We start from the raw sequence: 21889 nt of genomic DNA on the forward strand, positions 1-21889 counted from the left end.
ACGCAAAGAGAGAAAGAGGGGTTTCGGCGGGGTTTCGGTGGGCGGTGGTTGGACCAGTCTTCCTGTACCACGTGGCTTGTTTTGTCATTCCATCTATTCGGCTTTGTCTTGTTTCTTGGACTTCCTTTGCTCCTCAGTAATTGGTTAGTAAGACACACGCTGGGTTTTTTAGACTTTAGAATGAGAGATTCAAAGGAACACGCAACTCCTTTGTCTTCCTAATCATCGTAATCCTAACAAAATTAACGGATTCTACTGTTTTATGAATTCATATAATCATATTATAATTTGCTAGGATTCATTTAATAATGTAATACCCAAAAAGGCTTTCATCCCTTTTTTTTTTTTTTAACAATTTTGTTTTTCTCAAATCAAATTTAGTTTTCTTAAGGCTTCCAAGAACAAAATCTCAAGAAAGTATTATATTGCCTCAAGTAACAGATTACGACAGTGTATCATTCAGGGGTTCAAAATCAAAACTCCTACCGGATCAAATGCTTAGGTGGTCTAGCACTGAATTGCTCGAGCCCAGAACGCAAGCAGATTATACATATATAGAGATATCGAAGCAGATCTCCTAATACTAATAAATCGATGGAAAAAAGATCGGGTAATATTATTATTAACAACTTATCATTTAATATGTTGTTTCTGAAGTAAACAATTGACGGGGTTGAAACCCCTTTTGAGACTCATTCTGGAAAAGGGTCCCTAGCACTATACACTCTTTGAGAAGGGAAAGGAGTTGACAAAATGGTGGTGGTGGCTAATTTCTTTTAAACATATAGCCAGATACAAGAGTGCATTAAATACAGCCCCTCTTTCTCAACTCTTATTTACGACTCTTAATTACCTGACTGAAAAATGCTTAATCTGCCCTCTCGCTCATTGATCTTCTAAAGGATACGCCAGATTTTACAGGGTTAACCAATCCTAATTTTGAGTCAATCTCCCTACAACTACTACTACTTCCTAATTTTCTAAATTGTTTACTCCTGTCAGAAAGCAAAAAAGGATCACCTCCCTTGACTTCCCAATCACCCCCCTCCATTGCTGAATCTGCATGATCAATTCGAGACCTCCTTGTTTCAGGCGAGCGCCTTGAATACAAAGGGGAAGAAGAGGATGATGAACAAGTGTCAGAATCCAATGTGTTCCTCCTAGAGTTGCTACAGCCACCAAAAATGTAATCTGAAAGGTCATCAGTACTCATAGAATCTCGGGTGCTCTCAGTACTGCATGAACCCTCATCGGAGTTGCTGCTAGAAAAAGAATAATTGTCACTTGATGAGTCCTCTCCCAAAATCTTTTGAAGGCGGTGGAACTTCAAATAGAAAGATTCAACACCGGCCAACCTATCCGGAGGAATTGAATTTGGATGTAACCGAACAGCACTTGAGTGAGAAGATGTGGATCTTGAATTCAGTGCAGTATTCTTAGCATTGATTCTGGATGGACTGCCTTTTATTTTCGGATCTGGAGATGCTACTCTGTTCCTTATCAGTCCTGGAGCCCTTGGTGAGCACCTGCAATAAAATAAATTACTCAAAAACAAAAGCTATAATATATCTTCATCCGACAATTGCATATCCTGAGATATGTCACCTTGCATAAAGAAGCATGTATGCCCCTTTTGTCAATACCCTTTCAAGTTCCACAGGTGTTACCTACTCAAACATGGCCAACATATAAAAAAATGGTTAGGAAAAACCAGAAAGTCAAGCTTATTTTCATGTTGCTACACGTACACGGTGCATAAAATATATAAAACAAGCAATGCAGAGAACATTTAGTTAACAAATATTTAAGTGTACATTTTATAGCCCCTGTGAAAGAATTGGGACCAGATAATCAACTACAAACTTCACAAATATATTCATGAGCTGACAATTGATTTCTATCAAAGGTTTTCTACATTCTCTAGTTTTAAAAATGAGAACAAAGTAAGTTTATCACCACTAAAGATGGTTGAATTAGTTACAGAGGCAAATAATTATTGAAACATATATCTAAATTTGAAGGCAAATATTATACCTCTATGAGTGGGGGCAAACTCAAATTATTACATAATTATTTAAATATGTTAAAAAGAAAATTGTGGGGTCAGTGGGGGCAAGTGTAATCCATCCCTGATTAGGCATTATCCTCCATCTCCCAAATTCATATGAAGCAGGATCAAATAAAAACCAACTATCCTGTGATGTCATGTGATGTAACAGTGCGAGCACCTCCCTTAAAAAACCACAAGCTATTGCCAGAATTCAAATCTCATTAAAAATTTCATACTACCATCTTTACAGCCACCACAGACCACCAACACCACCACCACACAAACAGCCAAGGAAATCCTCTCATCAAATACTCATTGTTGAGACATTTGCTACCATCGTCCAATTGCCATTATCCAAAGCAAACAGCCATAGCCTCCTCCTCCTCCATTGGTTTATGTTTCCAACCCCATCCTCTCAGTCCCATTCTCAAAGGTTATGGGCCATCATTTTTTTTATTGCTTTGGATTCCAACATTTCACAAATGCAGATTCTTATCTTCAGTAGATGTCCTCTCTCAAATTCAAAGAACAACCTCCACACCCAATTATCTTGTCCACCACATGCACCTCATCTCAATCTCATAATCAACTACTTCATCATAATCATTATGGTGTGAAATTATTTTGAAAATTTAAAAATCAAACAGCCATAAAAGTGTCAAACCAACAGGAATTGCCATTCCATTCATTTCTCTTACTATGCATTATGCACCAATGACTGATTTACAGTTAAGACCATTACTTAACAAAGGGAACTGGAGATTTCAGGCAACAGAATGTGTTAAATTAGCCCTAGAGTCCAAATAAACAGTCAACTAAGATTTAGTGAAATGGAAAGAATAAATATAGCAAGGGCACATAAATGACAAAACAAAACCAGTTTCAAGGATGCATATTTCATAATAAAAGAAACATACCGTGCTGTCATCAATCTTAAACCACTTGTTCTGGACATTCTTAACGTAGCACACATAGTGACCAGAAAATGAAGCATTCATGATATCCAAGTGAACAACTACTCCATAAAGCCTATATATGGGTGATTTATCACTTGTGCCACTCATATATGGTGCTAAATCCAGGATCTCTGGGAATCGAATGGACTTATTGAGCTTTCCAAATTTACCTGACTGTTAAGTTGAACACAGCATGGAATAAGAATCTTCCAAGTATACGGGAGGAATCTTTAAGAGCAAGAACTACCTGAAAGCGCTTCAATGCAATTGTGAGTACATTGGGAGCCTCCAGTACTGTCAACTTTTTCTTGGCCTTCTCGTAAGATTTGCATCTGAATAGCAAGATAACAGCACAAAAAGTCAAAAAAATTCATAGCAAATTATTCCTAAAAAATGAGAATCTATTAAAAATTATGAAAAAGAATAATTTGGACAAGCATCATTCAAATTAAGACAAATTATGTTCAATTTATAAAGTACTTTAAAAAAAAAAAAGGTTCACATGGAATGCACATATCTCTTACAACTGTAAGCAAATGCACATCTTTACATGATAAATTACGAGTATAACATATCATACTATAAGGAAATTATGAGCGCATCTAATCCAAATTTTCAGATTCCAATGACAACTTAACCAATAGCAGAATTTTACTGAAAGTATCATGACATCAACAAGATGGCTAAGTAAGTTTAAATGTAAAAACTGTTTGAACCAACCTGCTACATTGGTATTTATTGTCTCCATCCAGAATCTCAGTACTCGTGAATCGCCTAAGTGCATCTTCAAGCTTCCCTATATCCCCTTCTATTTCTACAGTAAGATCCATAATTTTTTCATGCCGCTCCGACTTGTAATGGCACTTCATGCATTTTATCTGTTTTCATATTTATGTACATAACTATTAAATTCTATAATGGACTCTTCTAATAAAAGCAACTTAGATTAGAAAAAAATGAGAACAAAAAGAGTCACTTTCTGAACATCAATAACTCCAGAGGTTTCACCTTTGAGCGAAGGTAGCCTCCAAAAGTAAGACCTATGAGAGTGGTTTCTTCTTCAAAGGAGCCTAATGCATTCACCCCAGCTTCTTTAAGGCAAACAGATTGCATTGTATCAATGGCATACCTGTAAACTTATTTCACTAATTATATTGTAGAAATTTCTCCAAAAGAAGAAATAATTAGAACACAGAGAAAGCATTACTAATAGAATGCAGAGCTTATAACCAGCTCAGCGAGCTCACCTCAGGAATTCATGTGCATCTTCTTCCCTCCCACTACCCAGATGACTTCCAAGGCTTTGAAGCTGGGATAGAATTCCAATAGGGGAAAGTGGAGATATCCCTTCCTTTGCCTTCAAAATTAACCTTTCAAACTCACAAGTGAAGCACCATTCTTTATTTACACCTGGTAGAGAAAAGAAATATAGCCTTAATTGACACAATTTCATGGTTATCAGACATACTAATTAAAACTCAACATGTAGAGTTTAATACAAGAAACATACATTGTTTAGAATGGAGTCCTTGAACAAAATATGCAGTCAGAGGAGGAGTAAATGATAAGCATTGAAGTACAGCATTCGCATAACAACTGCAGAAATAGAACAGCACATGTTATTACAGCTTGAGAAAATTTCACACAGAATATAATTAAAACCAAAAGAAAAGGTTGGGGGCAAGAGAGCAGTAGCTTTCCTGCAAAAATGAGACCGATAGCTCTTTGAACTTAATATTTTAATTTAAATAAAACAACGTCCAAGAAGAAAAATAATGCAGCAGATCACACGTGTATCATACCAACCAATCTGGCAGTATCATGTCAAGCAGACCACAGAATCTTCCATTGATGCATAGATGATCATATGCAAGCATCAGGCTAGCACAATAGATAATGAACATGTGCATAATAGCATGCATTTCGTATACTGACCATGAATGTTTGTGAAACATAATTAGGAGAGAACAACACATACAAGTTTTTGCAGCTAAATCACATTTTCAACATTAGTAACAATTTGCAATCAAGCAATGCAGAAAGACAGAAAGAAATAATGTTAGCAAGGAGGAGGAAGCAAACAGCAAATGGTTTACATAACAATTTAATTTGCTCACCCCTAAGAAGGGAAGATACATTCTCTACATGATCAAAATAATAGCATCTATACATAAGATCCATGTTGCTTAAAAATGTATAGAAATGCCAAATATTTCTACTGCCATGAATAATGCACAATTTTATTTTTTACTTTTTACTTTTTATCTCCTAAGAGTTGACAAGTTGTGATCTATATACCTGTTTCCACAATTGATGAGGCCACAAGGTCGCAATTCTACCTTGTTCGAAGCATATAGCTTCACAAAATAATCATATGAAAAGAGCCCCTAAAAGACAAAGCACTCAAAAGTTAAATTCTACTGTTTCATAGGGAAGGAAGGGGGGGTTGTTATACGTGCAAACAAACAAATAAAAACATTTAAACCAAACCTTATCACTGTATTTTCCAGATTTAGGTCCTCTGAGTTGGTCAACAACTTTCCGCATTGATGATTTCAGCCCACTAATAGTTGGAGAGGTGGTCAGTGCTTCAGCTTCAACATTATCAAGTTTTCCAGATTTCACATTTAGAACTGAATGCCCATTGTCCCTAGATGCCAAATGGGTTTGAGAAGCACTAAATGATACTCTGGACTTAGATAGATATGAAGTACTGACAGTGTTATTGACACTAACATCCGATCTGTGAGAGTGTAAGGATGGGGATTTAAGATCATTGGACTTTGAAAGATTAGAATCAACTGCACGTAAAGCAGCTTCACTATTCGAAGGCAGATGAGCATATGAAGAGGATGATGGCAAAGATTTCATCTCAGTTGTCTTTGGCACATTTAAATAATCACTAGATTCCTTATCCATATGATGACTAGACTTTTCGCAGCTCACAGATGTGGACCTCCTGACTTTCAGAGGATCATCATGGGTGTTTTCTGATGATGCTGCTCCATCAACAGGGCTACCATTCCCCAAAACAGCCTGATGTGCATCATCTGATCTGATGCCTTTCACTTCTGAGCATTGTGAATTTGATGAAGGAACATTACATCCAGATAAATGAAACTTAAAATGTAGGAATGACTCAGAATCAGATAACTTGCTGTCAGCTGCTTTGCTGGAACTCAACAAATCTGGATCAGCCTGGACAGCATTGCTGGACATGACAGAGCTGAGAGTTCTATCCCAGAAACCAGAAGAAACGTTTCCAGGCTGAGTTATTGAAACCTTGTTCCTGGCAATAATGCTCTGACCTGAAGTATGAGTAGATGCATACCAATTCTCTCCACCATTGCTGCCAGATTTACTCTTACTTAATTTACTGAATTTATTACTATCTACAGAATCAATCAACCTCACAAACTTTGGAGACAGAGGCTTGGTTTGATCTACCTTGTTCAAACCAGGCACAAGCACATCAGTGGCAGTATGAAAAGATATTTGTCCATCTGATCCCTCAGGTTCATTTGAACTGATACTCTCAGAAACAGAAACATCATTTGAACTGATACTCTCACTAACAGAAACATCATCAGATGATTCACCACCAGCAGGTGAAGTAGAGAAGCCAGAAAACGAGGTGCCCAATGATTCAGAAATAGATGTTCCCTCTGTATCACCAACAGAGCCAACTTTAATATCATCACCTTTTACATGTGGATCTCCTTGAGTGCTACTGGTATTTGATAATACATGTACCTCAGAGGATGTTTTAACTGGTGCATTTCCATTTCTGCTGTCATAAATATCATCTTGGTCTTGTTTGGCCAACTTCTGAGAAGAATTACCTCCATCATCATTTATGTGAGAAGTGGCACTGGGAGGGCAGCATTCTTCCTTATGACCTTGTCGCCAGTGAATAATTTGACACTTCCCAGAACTGAAACAAATCAAATTATAGCATAAATATACAACTGAAGCAGGGAAAAAGAAGACAACCAAAACTAATATCACTAATAGGAAAAGAAAATCATCTCATTGTTGATAGGTCAGAACTGACTAGAAGTTAACCACAACTCCAATTAGTCTTATTTAGTTATTTGACACATATTACCACTAAAATCAGCTTCAACCATACAAATTTTGCTGCTACGATACATAACAGATTAAAAGAGACAAAGAACCATTTCTCCATTAGCAAAAAAACTTGATGCATATGTTGAACAGCCTCTTCTTATTTAGAGATCTAGGATTCCCTTGCAGGCCCAAAGATTTCATAATAATGGCTTTCCAAAACATTTTGCTCCTTAACAACTGAAAACGTTTTAGATTTTAATAAATGGAAAGGATAGCTCAAATGAAATGAACACTAGTCTACTATGTAAACTTCCCATCTTTTCGGAATTTCAAACCTTGCATCTATAATGTAGCACTGGTCCAACAAAACAAAGGACAAATGCAATGACCAAAAATCCTGACCGATTTCTTTGAAAGAAAATTCTCTAAGATTGAATTAGCTTTCCTGTTCCAGAACTTTATTCTTCTCCTGTTTCCCCAGTTTACTTCAAGCAATAGGAAGTAAGGAATCAGATTCTTAAGAAAATTACTGTTCAAATTAGGTTCTACTCCAACAAATCTACAATTATCTCAAAATTAACCTCGTAAACAAGACTCAATTACACTTCCACCTCAAGCACGCATTAAGGAAATGCCAGCATAGCCATTCCACTTCCAATCTATAACTAAATACCCCAATATATAACTTAATTTTTACGTAACCAGAGGGTAAATCCAGCATACATCAAACGCTAAAAACTAAAATTAAGACAAATTCAACTTGATAGTCATAAAATTAACGTACCAATATCTCACAGCTTTGCACCGGGCACACCGAGTAGTGGTAGGAGAATAACAAACAGCACACTGGTAACTATTCCTTGAAACAGAAACCGCACCGTACGAAACCGTAGCCTCAAGCTCGGCCCTAGCAGCCTCCTCCGAAGCCAAAACCAACAACCGCTTGATCTCCTCCTGCCTGGCGACGGAAAACCGCCATTTCCGGCGAATTAGAAAGGCGATCACCGGAAATACCACACACAGTAGAAGGATCAGGCTCGAAAACCCTAGATCCCCGGTTACAAGCATTTATCCACCCGCACGTAACACGCATCCAGCAAAATTTACAATACCTGACCTCCTAATCTCACCCCTACACATAAGTGAGGCGGTTTCCGGTGGTAGCGAGGTCGTCACTGGAAGCTGCCGCGTGCACAGATCAGACGCATACAAATCATAGGCCCCTTTCAGAGATGGCTACGATTGACAAACGGAATGTCGTTTTTGTTAGGTAAGCAGACGTTAACTGAGCTAGTGTTTGTTTTTTTAGTGTGAGCTCGTCGATTTCCAGACATCCAGATCGAGATTTTAGGGCTCTATTATTTCTCGTTTTGGAGAGAGAGGGAGAGAGAGAATAAGAAGAGAGGGAGAATTTAGATGCGGAAAATATAAACCGAGTGTTTTAATTGGATTTTAAAAATTTTAAAAATTATTTTTTAATAATAAAATAAAGAAATTTTATGGTTTAGGGAAAGGAATTTTGTTTTCAGGCATCGAGAAGCGTGAATTCTTTGCTCATCAAATATTCGGACCGCTGGCCCCACCCTAGTCTCTCCCCGGTCCAACCGGGCGGTTCAAATTAATTTATATTCAAATCTTACTGGTTATGCATTTGTTTCTATGAAAGACACTGAGTTGGAAGGTTGCCTTGTGGACGCATGTGATGGTGGCGAGAGGAGAGCGAAGTTTTGGCCTGATGTGAGATCGGACGGTTGATATTGTATGAAGGTCCTTGATTTGGTACATTAAAAAGTTCGATGATGATGATGGCTCACTCACCATTCGATTTGTACAGTTACCATGGGCTCCACCAGGTGGAATATAATTTTCCGTTCCTAGGCAAGGTTGTTTTTGTGACGTCATATTTAAAAGGATAAGTACTTTGATTATCATAATTAGTTTGCTAATTATAAAGATATATATTGTTTTTGTCGGTGATTAAAATCCAGTAGACTAGTAATAAACAAATGAAAATTTTTCGTGGGCGGCTGGCGACTCAAAGGGTCAATATTGGACGTAATTTTCTAATGCATTGACGCTATAACCTGTTTTAAGTTCTGCATTTGTATGCACTTCGTTACACTATTGGAATATAAATTGCTCACGTCTCCACTCTCCGCTACGATATGAGGAGGAAGATTCTAAATTTTAATTAGTCTTATTTGATACGACTCCTAACAATATGTTTAGAGATTTTTTAGGGAGGGAGAAAAATAAATAGAAAAAAATAAAGAATAAAAATAAAAATTAATTTTCTTCTCTTTGCTTGGATTGATAAAGAAAAATATTAGAAGAAAAGTTACTTATGAATAATAAAATTATAATTTTATTTTTAAATTTAAAAAGAAAAAATATAAAATATAAAATTATATTTATAATTTTAAATATTTTTTTCATATTTTTCCTTCACTTTGAAGAGAAAAGTAAAAGAGAAAAGTAGAAAATGATAAAATATTTTTATTTTTTCTATAATTTTTTTTTTTATTTTTTATTTTCTACTCAATTTAAACAAAAATATTAGAAAATAAAGTTATTTTCTCATCATATTTTCTTTTTTCTCATATTTTCTTCCTTTTCCAAACATAGTGTAAAACACATAAGAGTTGTTGAAGTTTGAGGTTAAAAAAATTATTTTCAGTTAATGAAAATTTATTATTTAAAATTATATTATAATTAAAATTTTATTAATTTTATTAAATTAATTTTAATATTTTTAATTAATATATTTTTAAAAATATTTTTTAACCTCATTTTCAATAATAATATAAAATAAATTCATATTAATTTTACCTTTTTCCTAACATGGTTAGATTATATATTCTAAAGCTTTTGTGGGATATCAAAATAAAATTTTGTGATGAGTTAATTTTAAATTTAAGAAAAAATTAGTCAAGCAATTATATAATAATGACAAATAATTTCACAATAATAGATAAATTTATAATGACTTACTCAGAAAAAATCCTTTCAAGTTGATGGAACTCATGTTATAATTTCATAATAATTTCATAAATTTATTGTGCTGGCCAACCCATGTTTTGGATTTTATTTTAGGTCCTACATCTCTGGTTGTGCTAATTAGTTTCCTTGCTAATTCTAAGAAAGAAACAACGTGCTTTACTTCTCTATTTCTTCATCTTGGACTTGTCCTTAAAGCTCAATGCATGCATATGACGAAATTTGTTCGTTTTACCAACTGCGAAGAAGTTTATTTGTCTCTCTTTTATATTCTTCAAATGTGTAGACTCTTGAGGTTTAGATTCTAGTCTACTGATAGATTAAATTATATATATATATATATATATATAGAGAGAGAGAGAGAGAGAGAGAGAGAGATTGGGAAAATTGTAGGATTTCTTTCATTATATAGCTTAAAGCCCATTTGATATTCTAATAAATAAAAATAAAATAAAATTTTGAAAAGGATATTAAGGATTAGGTATGCTCCTTAAGATGGTTTTGTATATATACATAAAAATTAATCGCTATATCTATTCGGATAAAATTTGGGTAATGGTTTATACACATACAAGTAGATATATTTTTAATAGATTTTCTCTTAGTATTGTCACATGATATCTATCATATAAGATTTATACACTTTATAATTATAATATTTTATTTTGTGCTAAGTATTTAATTATATTTTTATTTTATTTTTAACTGTATGTTGGCATTGAGTAAAGATAGCTCAATGTACCAACATCCTGCATAAATTTCTTCGACCCATGACGTTTAGAATGATAAGCTATAAAGAATTTGAATTGCATTTCTACTAATAGTTTAAACTTTATGCACGATAATAAGCGCTCAATCTTACAATTGCTATCAAAGTTGAAGTCATTAATTCGAATATCTGACAGATGTTGGGAGATTATTGGCACTAGGTGGGCTAACATGTTGCTCAAATCCTTCGACCTATGGCGCTTGGACTACTACATTATAAAGTGTTAGAGTTATATTTTTACTAATAATTTAAACTTTTAACACAATGATATATACTCGATCCTATAGAATATTTTTTATTATCATCATTATCTTAATTTTCATCTTTATTTAATCAATGTTTACTTAATTGCTAAATTTTTATAAATTTCCTTTTTAATGTTCTTAAATTTTTCTACATTTCATTTTATTATAAAAATTTAAGAATTATATATTTTAACATTATATTTTAAGTACAGAATTTTAATATATTGTGCAATGCATAAGCATGTAGCTAATATTAAATATAAACAATACTTAAACTTTATATAGAGAAAAAAATATAATTTCGATGCGAGCTGCTTGAAAATAATATTTACTGTAAAAAAAATAAAAAAAATCAATTCTTTATTAATGAAAATCATTTTATGTAAATATGTTAAATTATAATTAAAATTTAAAATATAAATTTCTAACCACTAGTAATAATTTGTCTATTTAGTTATGTTGCAAGCATTACACAAGGTAACGAAAATGGTGTTATTTGGGCCGTTGAATTTGGAGAGCCCACCCACTACTTGCGCAAACCTCTCGCCCCCCACGCGACCATTAGTGCGCTCGAACCTCGAAGTGCCGTCGTCTGTTCTTGTTTGGAATTTCCGTTTTCTCTCTACGGTACCGTATTAGCGTTTTCCCCCCACACTGTTTGACCAACTGTAATTCTTTTTTTTTTTTTCAAAAAATCAGTAATTCTTAAAGAAAAAATTTTAAATATTTGAAGATAATATAAAACATTTCAATTTATAAATTTAATGAGTTAAAAAATAAAAATTCTCTTAAATAAAAAAATAATTTTAAAATAATTATCATTATTTATAAAATATTCTCTCAGAAAATGTATTAAGATTATTTTCACATTGTTATTATAATTATTGAATTTTTTTTGCATGTATTAATTAAAAAAATTAACAATAAATTTATAGTTAAACTTAATTTATTTTAATTATAATAATTATATAATTCAAATTCAAATTATTTTTAATAATATTTAAAATAATATCTGGTAAATTTCATCCATGGTATATAAATTTTAGAGTTGGTAACACCACGGTACATAAATTTTAAAATTTCACTTAAAACCTCATAAATTACAGTAAATATCACTTTAAACATCATAAAAGCTACAATAATCGGTTTAAAAGATAAAAAAATGATGTGGCATGTCTAAGTAAGATTAAGAATCATTTTTCTATTTTTCTCTCTCATATAACGTGTATTACTCCACTCTCTCTCTTTCATCTTACATTTTCTCTCTCTTCGATATAATAGGTTGTGTCCTTTCAATTTCTTAATCATCAGGCTCATTCTTCATCGCAAATCATCACTTGAAATCCCTTGATTATTTCTTCTTGTGGCTCATTCTTCATCGTCGACCAAGGAATTCACTTGAAGCTTAAAGCGCAGCTTTTTTTGTCACTATTTACTTGAATGTTATTTTTCTCATCTTTATTCTTTCTCTCTCTCTTGTTGTACCCTCGATTCGTTAGTTTGCTCTTGGTTAGCCGATTCGTCAGTTTGCTTGTTATTCCCTTGAAGGATTGTAAGTTTGGTTACTATTTTCCTCACGAATTTGCTATTACCTCACAAATCGCTATCAAGTTCACTGTTTCAAACTTTTTTTACTATTTTTGCCTGATTCAGTTAAGGTACATTATTTGTTGTAGCTTTTTTCTATAGGTATATTTGATTCAACATTATTTTCTTTAGATTTTGTTGGAAATTTTTAATGTGGTTCACTATAAAGCAACCATTTTGGGTACATTGTTTTTTGTCATCAGTTGATTCAAAGGAGAAGATTTGAGGGTCCATTTGATAGCACGTATTTTTTTGTGACTTTGAAGAGGAACCATTGTTAGTTCGCAGCTGTGGAAGCAAAAATGGCCCACAATTAGGGTTAGCCACAAACTGATTGCTTTAACAATGTATATTTGAATAGTGATATTTGACTTGGAAAGTTTCTATGTGTCAAATATGTTGCTTTTGTAATGAATAATGTGTGTGGGTCATTGCCTGTAAAATCTTTCTCTTAGTGTTTAGTGTCAAATTATTTTCTCTCGGGTGCTTTGATGATTGACCCATTATAGAAAGATATTATGTTAGCTTATGTAATATGTTAATATTGCTTTTACAATGAAAGCTTATATGCATTAAATATATTGCTTTTTCAGTACCTTATGTATTGTTTATTGTTATATTATATTATATTTCTACAATAAGTAATGTTATTTTTAATTGATATGTGTGCATTGACAAAGTTATGTTTGATAACTTGAATATTATTAAATTATATTATTTCTTGTAGGGGTTCATGATGAAATTTCATTTAGTTTATGCATTCATCATAGTGGTACACTTGGAGAAGGAAGACATGGACAGTTCATGGTTTAACATGGGATACCATGTCCACGGTGAGGATTGATCGAATGTGTCAAGGTTTGAAGATTGAGGGAATGCTTAGTTATTTTTGGAGGCAACCAGGGATGGATTATCAGGAGAGTTTAAGATCATTATCTAATGATACAAACATCATTGAAATGTGTAGACAAGCTGAGATTTAAGGTATTATTGATCTATATGTGCAACACTTGACTGTTGATGATCTAAAGAAGGAGTTTAGGCAGCAGGAAGTTACTAAAAAGTCTAAATTGACTCTTGAGGAGATTGATGAGATTGGTGGGGGGTTAAGAAAAGTGGTGATAGTTCATACAAGGGTAATTCATTTATGCCGTTGCTTTTAGAGGATGGTAACCGAGAAGTTACTAGCAATGTGGAGAACCAACCTGAGGGGGGGGTCAAGAGTTTCATGTGCAAGGGAAATTTGATGATTTAGGGTCTTTAAATACTGAAGGGTTTAATGGGATTAGTAATGCATGCACATATAAATTTGGACAAGCTAGTTCCAAGAGTTGCAGATTGCTTTTTTGACATGAATGAAGACATCATAACAAATAATGATCATCTGCATACAAGTGCAAATGGGGATGATATTGGAGAAGATATAATTAGGCATGACAATCAAAGCCAAATGCCTAATGCTAAGGATGATGGAATAGGGCAAACAGTTGGTAATAGGTCTGAGGTTGAATCTGCACATGAGCCTGATGTAAGGGAGGCTGCAATTCCAGGAGTTGATTTGGTGGATGAGGATTATGACATGGTTAGTGGGGATGAAGATGTAGCCACAGTTTTTAATGATATAGACAAAGAAAATGTAGGAGGCAGACCTAAAGGTAATGGGCAGAGTGTTGCAAGCCAATGGTTGGATAGAGATATACAAGATGATGGGAATGATGATTAATCAAATTATGCCCCATCTGATGAGCTTCTCACAGATATTGAAGGTACATAACTACTTACAAATGCATTTTATTTTAATATATATTATGTATGTTGATGCATTTGGACTAATTTAATTTTTTACCCATTATGTGTAACACCCCTATGTTCGGTAGTGCGTTCTACTGTTTCGATGACAGTGTCTGTCCGGACAGTTAGGATGCTTGGAATTATATTTAAGTGTTAGTGAGGAGATATAAAATAATGAAATACAAGAAAAGAAAATAAAAAAAAAATAAAGGAAAAATAATAGCAATGAAATGAACTAAGTTAAACGAGCAAGCACCGCAGCGATGGGTGACCGCATGGGGAAGTTACGGCGCAGGCAATAGCCGACCCCAGGACTGCAGGGGACCCTTGAAATTTAGTTTTGAGACATAATTAAAGACTTATTGAAGTATAAATATCATTAAAAATATCAAAGAAAAATTAATTAATTAGTACAAAGAAAAACGAGAAATTGAGAAAACGACAAAACTCGGTATTACCTAAAAATCGGGAATGCAACCCGAATAGGGGCATTGTAGTCATTTGACATCCCGAGTTGCCTTTTGACCTAAATGTCCATTAAAAATAAATGATATTAAACTTTGAAAATATTATGAAAATTAAAATGGTGGTACATAAATTAAATAGTAAAATAAATGGGGTAAAATATGAGAATTTAGAAACTTGGAATAAATAACCATTATATTACCTTAGTGCTCCACTAACCTTAACCTTGGGACACCTAAAGGGACACTTGGGAGGTCAAGAACTCATCTTCAACCTTACTTTGCAAAACCAACCGAAAGCCTCCATGGGAATCCTCCATTGCCGTCCACACTCCAAGCTTAAGTCCACCATGATTTAGCCATAAAAACCTTAAGCTCCCTTCATTAAACTTGACCACCATATCTTGGGCAGCATACTTGGAGCAAGAAGGATAAGTTTTGGTGGAGTTTTGAAGAAGTCCAAAAGAGGTAAATGTGTATTTTTCAATATTGCTTCATTAAACTTTGAGTGGATGTTGTAAGGAGTTGTTTTGTAGAAGAAATTTTGAAGTTTGATGGAGTAATGGTGGTACACCATTTCGACAGCCATTGAAACTTACTATTTATTGTTTGTTTTCACTTGTAAATGGTTGTTTAAGATGTTGGTATAGGTGTTTATGTGTATAGAAATAATTTAGATAATGTATACTAAGTGTATGTGTGATAGTGCATTTGGTTTTAGAAACTTGAAAGCTATTTGAAGGAGATGTGTAATTCGGCAACTTTTAAAGTGTAGTTGAGATGTGTTGTTTCATGGTTTGGTTTATTGAATTATGTTGTTTATGGTGGCGGCATGTATATGTGTATAATAGATTGGAATTGGATATGTAAATGGGGTATGTTCATGCGGTTAAATTGTGTAAATGGACTTTGGAAAATTCTGAGTTATAATGTGTATATTGAGAATGGTTACAAGCTATCCAAAATGACCAAAATGTGTTGTTAAGTATGTTAATGGTATGGTACAAACCAGAATTGGCATGAAAGGGTTAGCTTGGTAAGTATAGAATGTGTAATTGGTATGTGATGAAGTATGTTTTAGCTTAGAAACTTAAGCGTGTGACTTTAATTGGTATGAAACTAATTGGAGGTGAAACTAGGCACAAAATGTGCCAAATTTCATGAGGAAGCTTACCTAAATTCTGTCCACAAAGTGACATAAAAATTGACCAAATCCGGTTCAGGTTAAAATTTTTGATCATATGAACAGTAGTCATTAGGAGGACCATAACTCACTCAAAACAGGTCCAATTGACCTGAAACTTTTACCATGAATAGTTTAGACATAGATCTACAATTCTTATGAAGACACTAAAGCTCAGAAATAGCCAGAACCAAGCCAAATAGCTTGCATAAGTTCGGATATGAAAACTGGACGAAGTAAAAATGACCTAAGCCTACCATTTTAGTGCATTCTGTCCAACATTGGTAAATTGACCATATCTTGGTCTACACAACTTAGAATGACCTAAAATTTTGCCCCGCGTGCAATAAGACATAAACCTACAAGTTTGTAGTTTGGACTGAAACCCGAAAACCGAGGGAACTAGGTCATCCGGCTAGGTCAAAATAGTACACCGAAATCTGATAAATTGCAATAAAATGCAATACACTTGAAAATGAAATTGGTAACATATACTAACACAAAAGGGCTCTAAAATGTGACATATTAGGAACATTAAAATTAATTCACCTAGAGTATATTAAAGGTCAACATTATAGGTTGACTAATGAAATGAATTGAAGAGAATAGAATCAAGAAAATTTAGATATTGGATTTTATTGTTAGAAACTTGACTGAGTACTGAAACACTTTAAATTGTGTGTTTCAGTTGATAAGGATATTGGAAAGCATAAAGAACATTGAGTCAAGGCCTAGGAGCGACTCAAATCGGGTTTGTGCACAACTAGTTTTTAACTAATTTTGTTCTGAATATTTCATATAATTAAATGACATATTTTTCTTATGTATTATGTTTAACAAGTATTGGATTTAATTCAATGATTATAGAAATTGTTATAGTATGTATGAATTTAGCTTTGTGAAATGGTATTTCCACAAGTATTAAGCATTGTTGTGAATTGAATAAATTATGTTTTGGAAAATTGTGATAGAACATGTTTTGAATTGTGATGGGCAATTTGCATGGAAAAATGCAAATTTATGATTTGAATTGTGATGAGCATAAAAATTATTGGATATTGGAATTGACTTTGAATCGAATTGTATTGTGATTTATGCTCACTAAAAGGATTGTGATATTATTTTATATCTCACTATAGATGCTTGACTAGGTTATTACCCGTCTCTTTCATTTGTTGAGAAGACAATGGAGTTAGTTATATTTTGATTACCATGGTACGTGCAAAGGCTTAGATTCTCCTCTTATTAGAGGTTAGATCTAAGTTTTATGTTATGGTCCTTTCGGAAGATTCATTATTGTGATGTGTACAATGCACGATGATTCGACCTCCCCGACCATAGGGAGTTAGAATCTGATTCGACCTCTTCGACCATAGGAAGTTAGAATCACCCCGAAGATGGCCCTTTCAGATTAGTCTTGCATAGTTAGTGAGATAAAAAATGGTTTTTAAGATAAAGAATGACTTTTAAGATAAAGAATGATTTTTGAGATAAATAATGGTTTTTGAGAAAAAGAATTTCGATTTCAAATGGGATTTATGTATAATCGATTTTATTGGAATTAATCTTTATTTCCAATAAATTGTTGGAATTACCTTAAATAGTTAGTTATGATTTGATAAATTGAATTTCGTGATCAATGTCATTTTATACAAATGATTTATATTATTGGTAATGAATATTTTGAGTTTTAGAATTTGATGAGTATCCAGATTTCCAAATTATTTGCTGTAATTTTGCTAAGGTATATTGAACTATGTTTTAAGTTATAGTTGTGCACCACTGAGTTCACCACTTAGCGATAGCTTTGTATGCTGTCGCAGGTGAAAAGAGCATAGAAAAATTGAGTAAACTTCTTTGAAGAGACATTTAGATCAGCTCCAGGTATACCCATGTACACAGGTTTTGATGTATGTATGTAATAATATGTATGTAAATTATTTGAGCAGTTGTATAAAAACTCTTATAAAATATTTTGGTATGTAATTAAATGTAAATTATTATGATATAAATGTTGAGTCTTGTAATCAATGAAATGTTTCTTTTATGATGAGGTTGGTTTGAAAATAAAATGATTGATTATTAAGATTGAATTGTGAGATGAAATGAAGTTTATTGGGAGTGTTTTCCTTTTTAGGTTTGAAGAACTGTTTTCTCAAAACACAGCCGGCACTTTGCCGAAATTTTGAAAAAATTTTATAACACCAGATTTTAATCGATGATTTAAATTTTACGAAAATTGTTTTAAAATCCCTTGTAGTATATCTTATGAGTTATCGGTAGGCGAAGTACGGTAATTCATTAGGTGTACTATTGGATCATGTTACATCTTACGGGGGAGTAGGGTGTAACATTATGTAGATTCACAGGATGATGATTGTTGTAGGTTGCTTGATTTTAATGCAGAAAATGATATGAAGGATCCTACATTTCAAATAGGAATGTTGTTTAAGAACATATATGAATTTAAGGAGGCTTGCAGAGCATATGGCATTAAACATAGGTTTCAAATCCATTTTACTAGAAATGAAGTTAGGTGCGTTGAAGCAAATTGTTATAAAAGTTGTGGTTGGAGAATTTATGCATGCAGGAGAAATCCTAAAGATACAGCTGACCTAACAATGCAGATTAAGGCAGGCAAATTCATGCACATTTATGGTAAGGACTTTAAAAACTTTCATGTAACAACAAAGTGGCTTGCACAACAATATTTAGATGCATTCAGAGCAGATCCAAAATGGCCTATAAATGGACCAATTAAAAAAGTGAAGAATGATTTGAGCTTTACAATTGGGGAGATGAAAGCTTGGAGAGCAAGGGACTGGGCACTAAAGACACTAAATGGGGATGAGAAGGACCAGTATGCCAAGTTGTATGGGTATAAGGAGGAATTAATTATGACTAATCCAGGGCCTACAATTGAATTTCAAACAGAGAAAGGAAAATTTGAGGGCATATATATATGTTTAGCTGCTTTGAAAAATGTCTTTAATGAAGGGCTTAGAAAGTTGTTATGCTTGGATGGTTGTTGGCTAAAAGGAACTCATGGAGGTCAATTATTACAGTAGCTATAGACCCTAATGATTGCATCTTCCCCCTAGCATATGCTGTTATAAGAATTGAGTGTGGTGAATCTTGGAAATGGTTTTTGGAGATGCTTAAAAATGACTTACAAATGCATAATAGCTTCAGTTGGACCTTTATATCAGATAGACAAAAGGTACATCACTACTTTTATGTATTTTCCAATTGTTTATTGCTTACTTGTTTATATATATCATGCATATGACTAATTAAATATTGTTTCATTTTTAATTGCTTACTTGCTTACTTTTTTGTGTTTTGATATTATTAGGGATTGATTGGAGCTGTGAGTGAGTTATTCCCTAATGCTGAACATAGGTTCTGTGTTAGACATCTCTACACTAATTTTAGGGAAAGATTTAAGGGTAAGGAATTGAAAGACCTATTGTGGAATATTGCTAGGTCTGCATATACAGCTAGGATGGATTATTGGTTGGGTAAAATGGAAGAAAAAAACCCTGAGGCAAGAGAGTGGTTAAGAGACAGACCTTGTGAGAATTGGAGCAGGGCTTTATTTCGAACTGAAGCATGTGGTGATATTTTAAGCAACAACCTTTGTGAGTGCTCTAAAAAATACATTTTAGATGCTAAGGATAAGCCAATTATCTCACTTTTAGAGATGATTAGATCTAAGCTCATGAAGTGGTTGTTTAAGAAGAAGGAAGATATTAAAAATGGAATGGTGGGATATATCCTAAAATACAGAAGAAGTTAAATGAGATGAAAGAGTTGTCTTTCTTGTTTGAAGCACACTTCTCTGGAGGACCAAATGTGTAAGTATTGGGTGTTGAAACCCAGTATGTTGTTAGCTTAGTTGAAAGGACTTACACGTGTAGAAGGTGGGATTTAAATGGGATACCTTGTGCACATGCTTGCTCAGTTATCTTTGCCAATGATGAGCATCCTGAAGATTATATACATGAGTGTTATAAAGTTGATACTTACGCAAAAGTTTATGCCCACTATATTAATCCTATTAATGGATATGAGATGTGGCCTAGGCCAAGCATAAGGTATTCTTTTACACATCCAGTTCCAATTGAGAAAAAAAGAGGTAGGAAGAGGAAGGCACGAAAAAAGGAGGCTGAAGAGCTTGAACATGTACAAGCGAGGGGCAAACTGAGTAGAAAAGGTGCAGTAAGCATTAGGTGTTCCATTTGTAGGCAAATGAATATGATAAAAGGTATCATGAAGTTGATGGAAACATATCAACTCATACTACAAAGGTATTAATTTAAATAAAGGCGATTTTTTTTTATTTGGCATTGTCATGTTATATACAACAATTATTATTTTATACATACTTTTTTTTTTTCATTTATAGGGTAAGAGAGCTACATCTGCAGAAACTTATGAAGGCAATACAAGGATAACGACTCAAGGACAGGTATAAGTTATTTTAATGGCATATGAAAGTCATTCTATTTACATATAAGTGAATGTCGTCAAGTTAGCGATAAATTTAATAATTTTCAATATTGTAGGCATCCGAGATGCAAGCTGACGCAAGCATGTATCATAGCACAATGTCTAAACTAACTCATCTAGTAACTCTACAATGGATGATGGATGTAATGGAAATTTTTTCTTTTTATGTCATAAATTATAAACTATTTATTTATTTATTTTCTCCACTTTATGTCATGTGCCATTTGATTTGTTTATACCCATTTTTTACATAATAGAGTATTAGTCAGATATTGCCAAGACAAGATAAATCTCAGCTAAATTTTGCAACATTATCAGGCTTGGTATACAACTACATCTTAAAAATGTGTACAAACTCATGTATTTACTAAGTTGAATGAATTGTTAAGATTTATTTTTATTATTTATTTTTTACATTTTTCAGGGTCAAGCAAAGACATCTAATAGCGAAGGGGCATCTCACACATCTAAAAGAAAAGAAAGGTTGAATGCAGCAAGCAAACTTAAAGTGAGAGGAGACAAAGGCAAAGGGAGCACATACGTGAAAAATACAAAGTCAACTAAAAATTGATGTTCTATTTTGAGTATTCTTTTTGTGTTTGAGAATGACTTGTTTTAGCTTGTTTTGGATAATTTGGACAGATTTTTGTTGGATGTTCAGCAGGAGTTTTTGAATAATTTATTATTGGGATATCTTAGTTGATTGCTTTTTGTTGTGGTTTTAGAAATACCACAGGTATATGTCATATTTGGGTATATATTTTGGCAGGGTTGACATATTAACATGTCTAGACTTTGTAAAGCAATAATTTTTGTGCTTCAAATAGTGAATCAAATAAATATATTATTGATTCAATATTTAAGCATATCTTGAATATATGGAACATGATTGTTATTGAACATTGATTGTTTATATGAATATATAAATATAATTTATTTCATATTAATTTTTGGTATTATTTACTTTAGATTTTGTTGATATTGTAAAGAATTTTATGAATTTTTAAACCTTCTAATTTGTATAGTAAAATTAAAATTTGATGACTTTGAGTTATTCTTCTAAATATTTCAGTCCAAATGTATTGAAATTACATAATATAGTATAAAAAATTACACATCTTCAACCCGAGCAAGAATTATCAAAGACAACAATGATTATAACATTCCAAATGATTAAAATTACATAATCGATTAAATATATTAAGCAATACAAAGTAATAATATCTTAACTCAAATTATATTATACATAAAGTTGTATCCAAAA

General features: G+C 33.1%; 1 protein-coding gene across 1 annotated transcript; it reads right to left on the reverse strand.

Moving 5' to 3' along the window:
- Nucleotides 1-595: 595 nt before the first annotated feature.
- On the reverse strand, nt 596-8501 carry LOC110637353 (ubiquitin carboxyl-terminal hydrolase 17). The gene is made up of 11 exons (XM_058130987.1): nt 7862-8501; nt 5497-6940; nt 5305-5393; nt 4517-4602; nt 4254-4416; nt 4015-4135; nt 3727-3884; nt 3254-3338; nt 2968-3180; nt 1606-1667; nt 596-1526 (listed from the first exon to the last, which is right to left on the reverse strand). The coding sequence occupies exons 1-11, from the start codon at nt 8143-8145 to the stop codon at nt 869-871; spliced, it is 3363 nt and encodes a 1120-aa protein (XP_057986970.1). The 5' UTR covers nt 8146-8501; the 3' UTR covers nt 596-868.
- Between the last annotated feature and the right edge of the window lie 13388 nt (nt 8502-21889).

This window comes from Hevea brasiliensis, chromosome 12, assembly GCF_030052815.1.
Source record: "Hevea brasiliensis isolate MT/VB/25A 57/8 chromosome 12, ASM3005281v1, whole genome shotgun sequence".
NCBI lineage: Eukaryota > Viridiplantae > Streptophyta > Magnoliopsida > Malpighiales > Euphorbiaceae > Hevea > Hevea brasiliensis.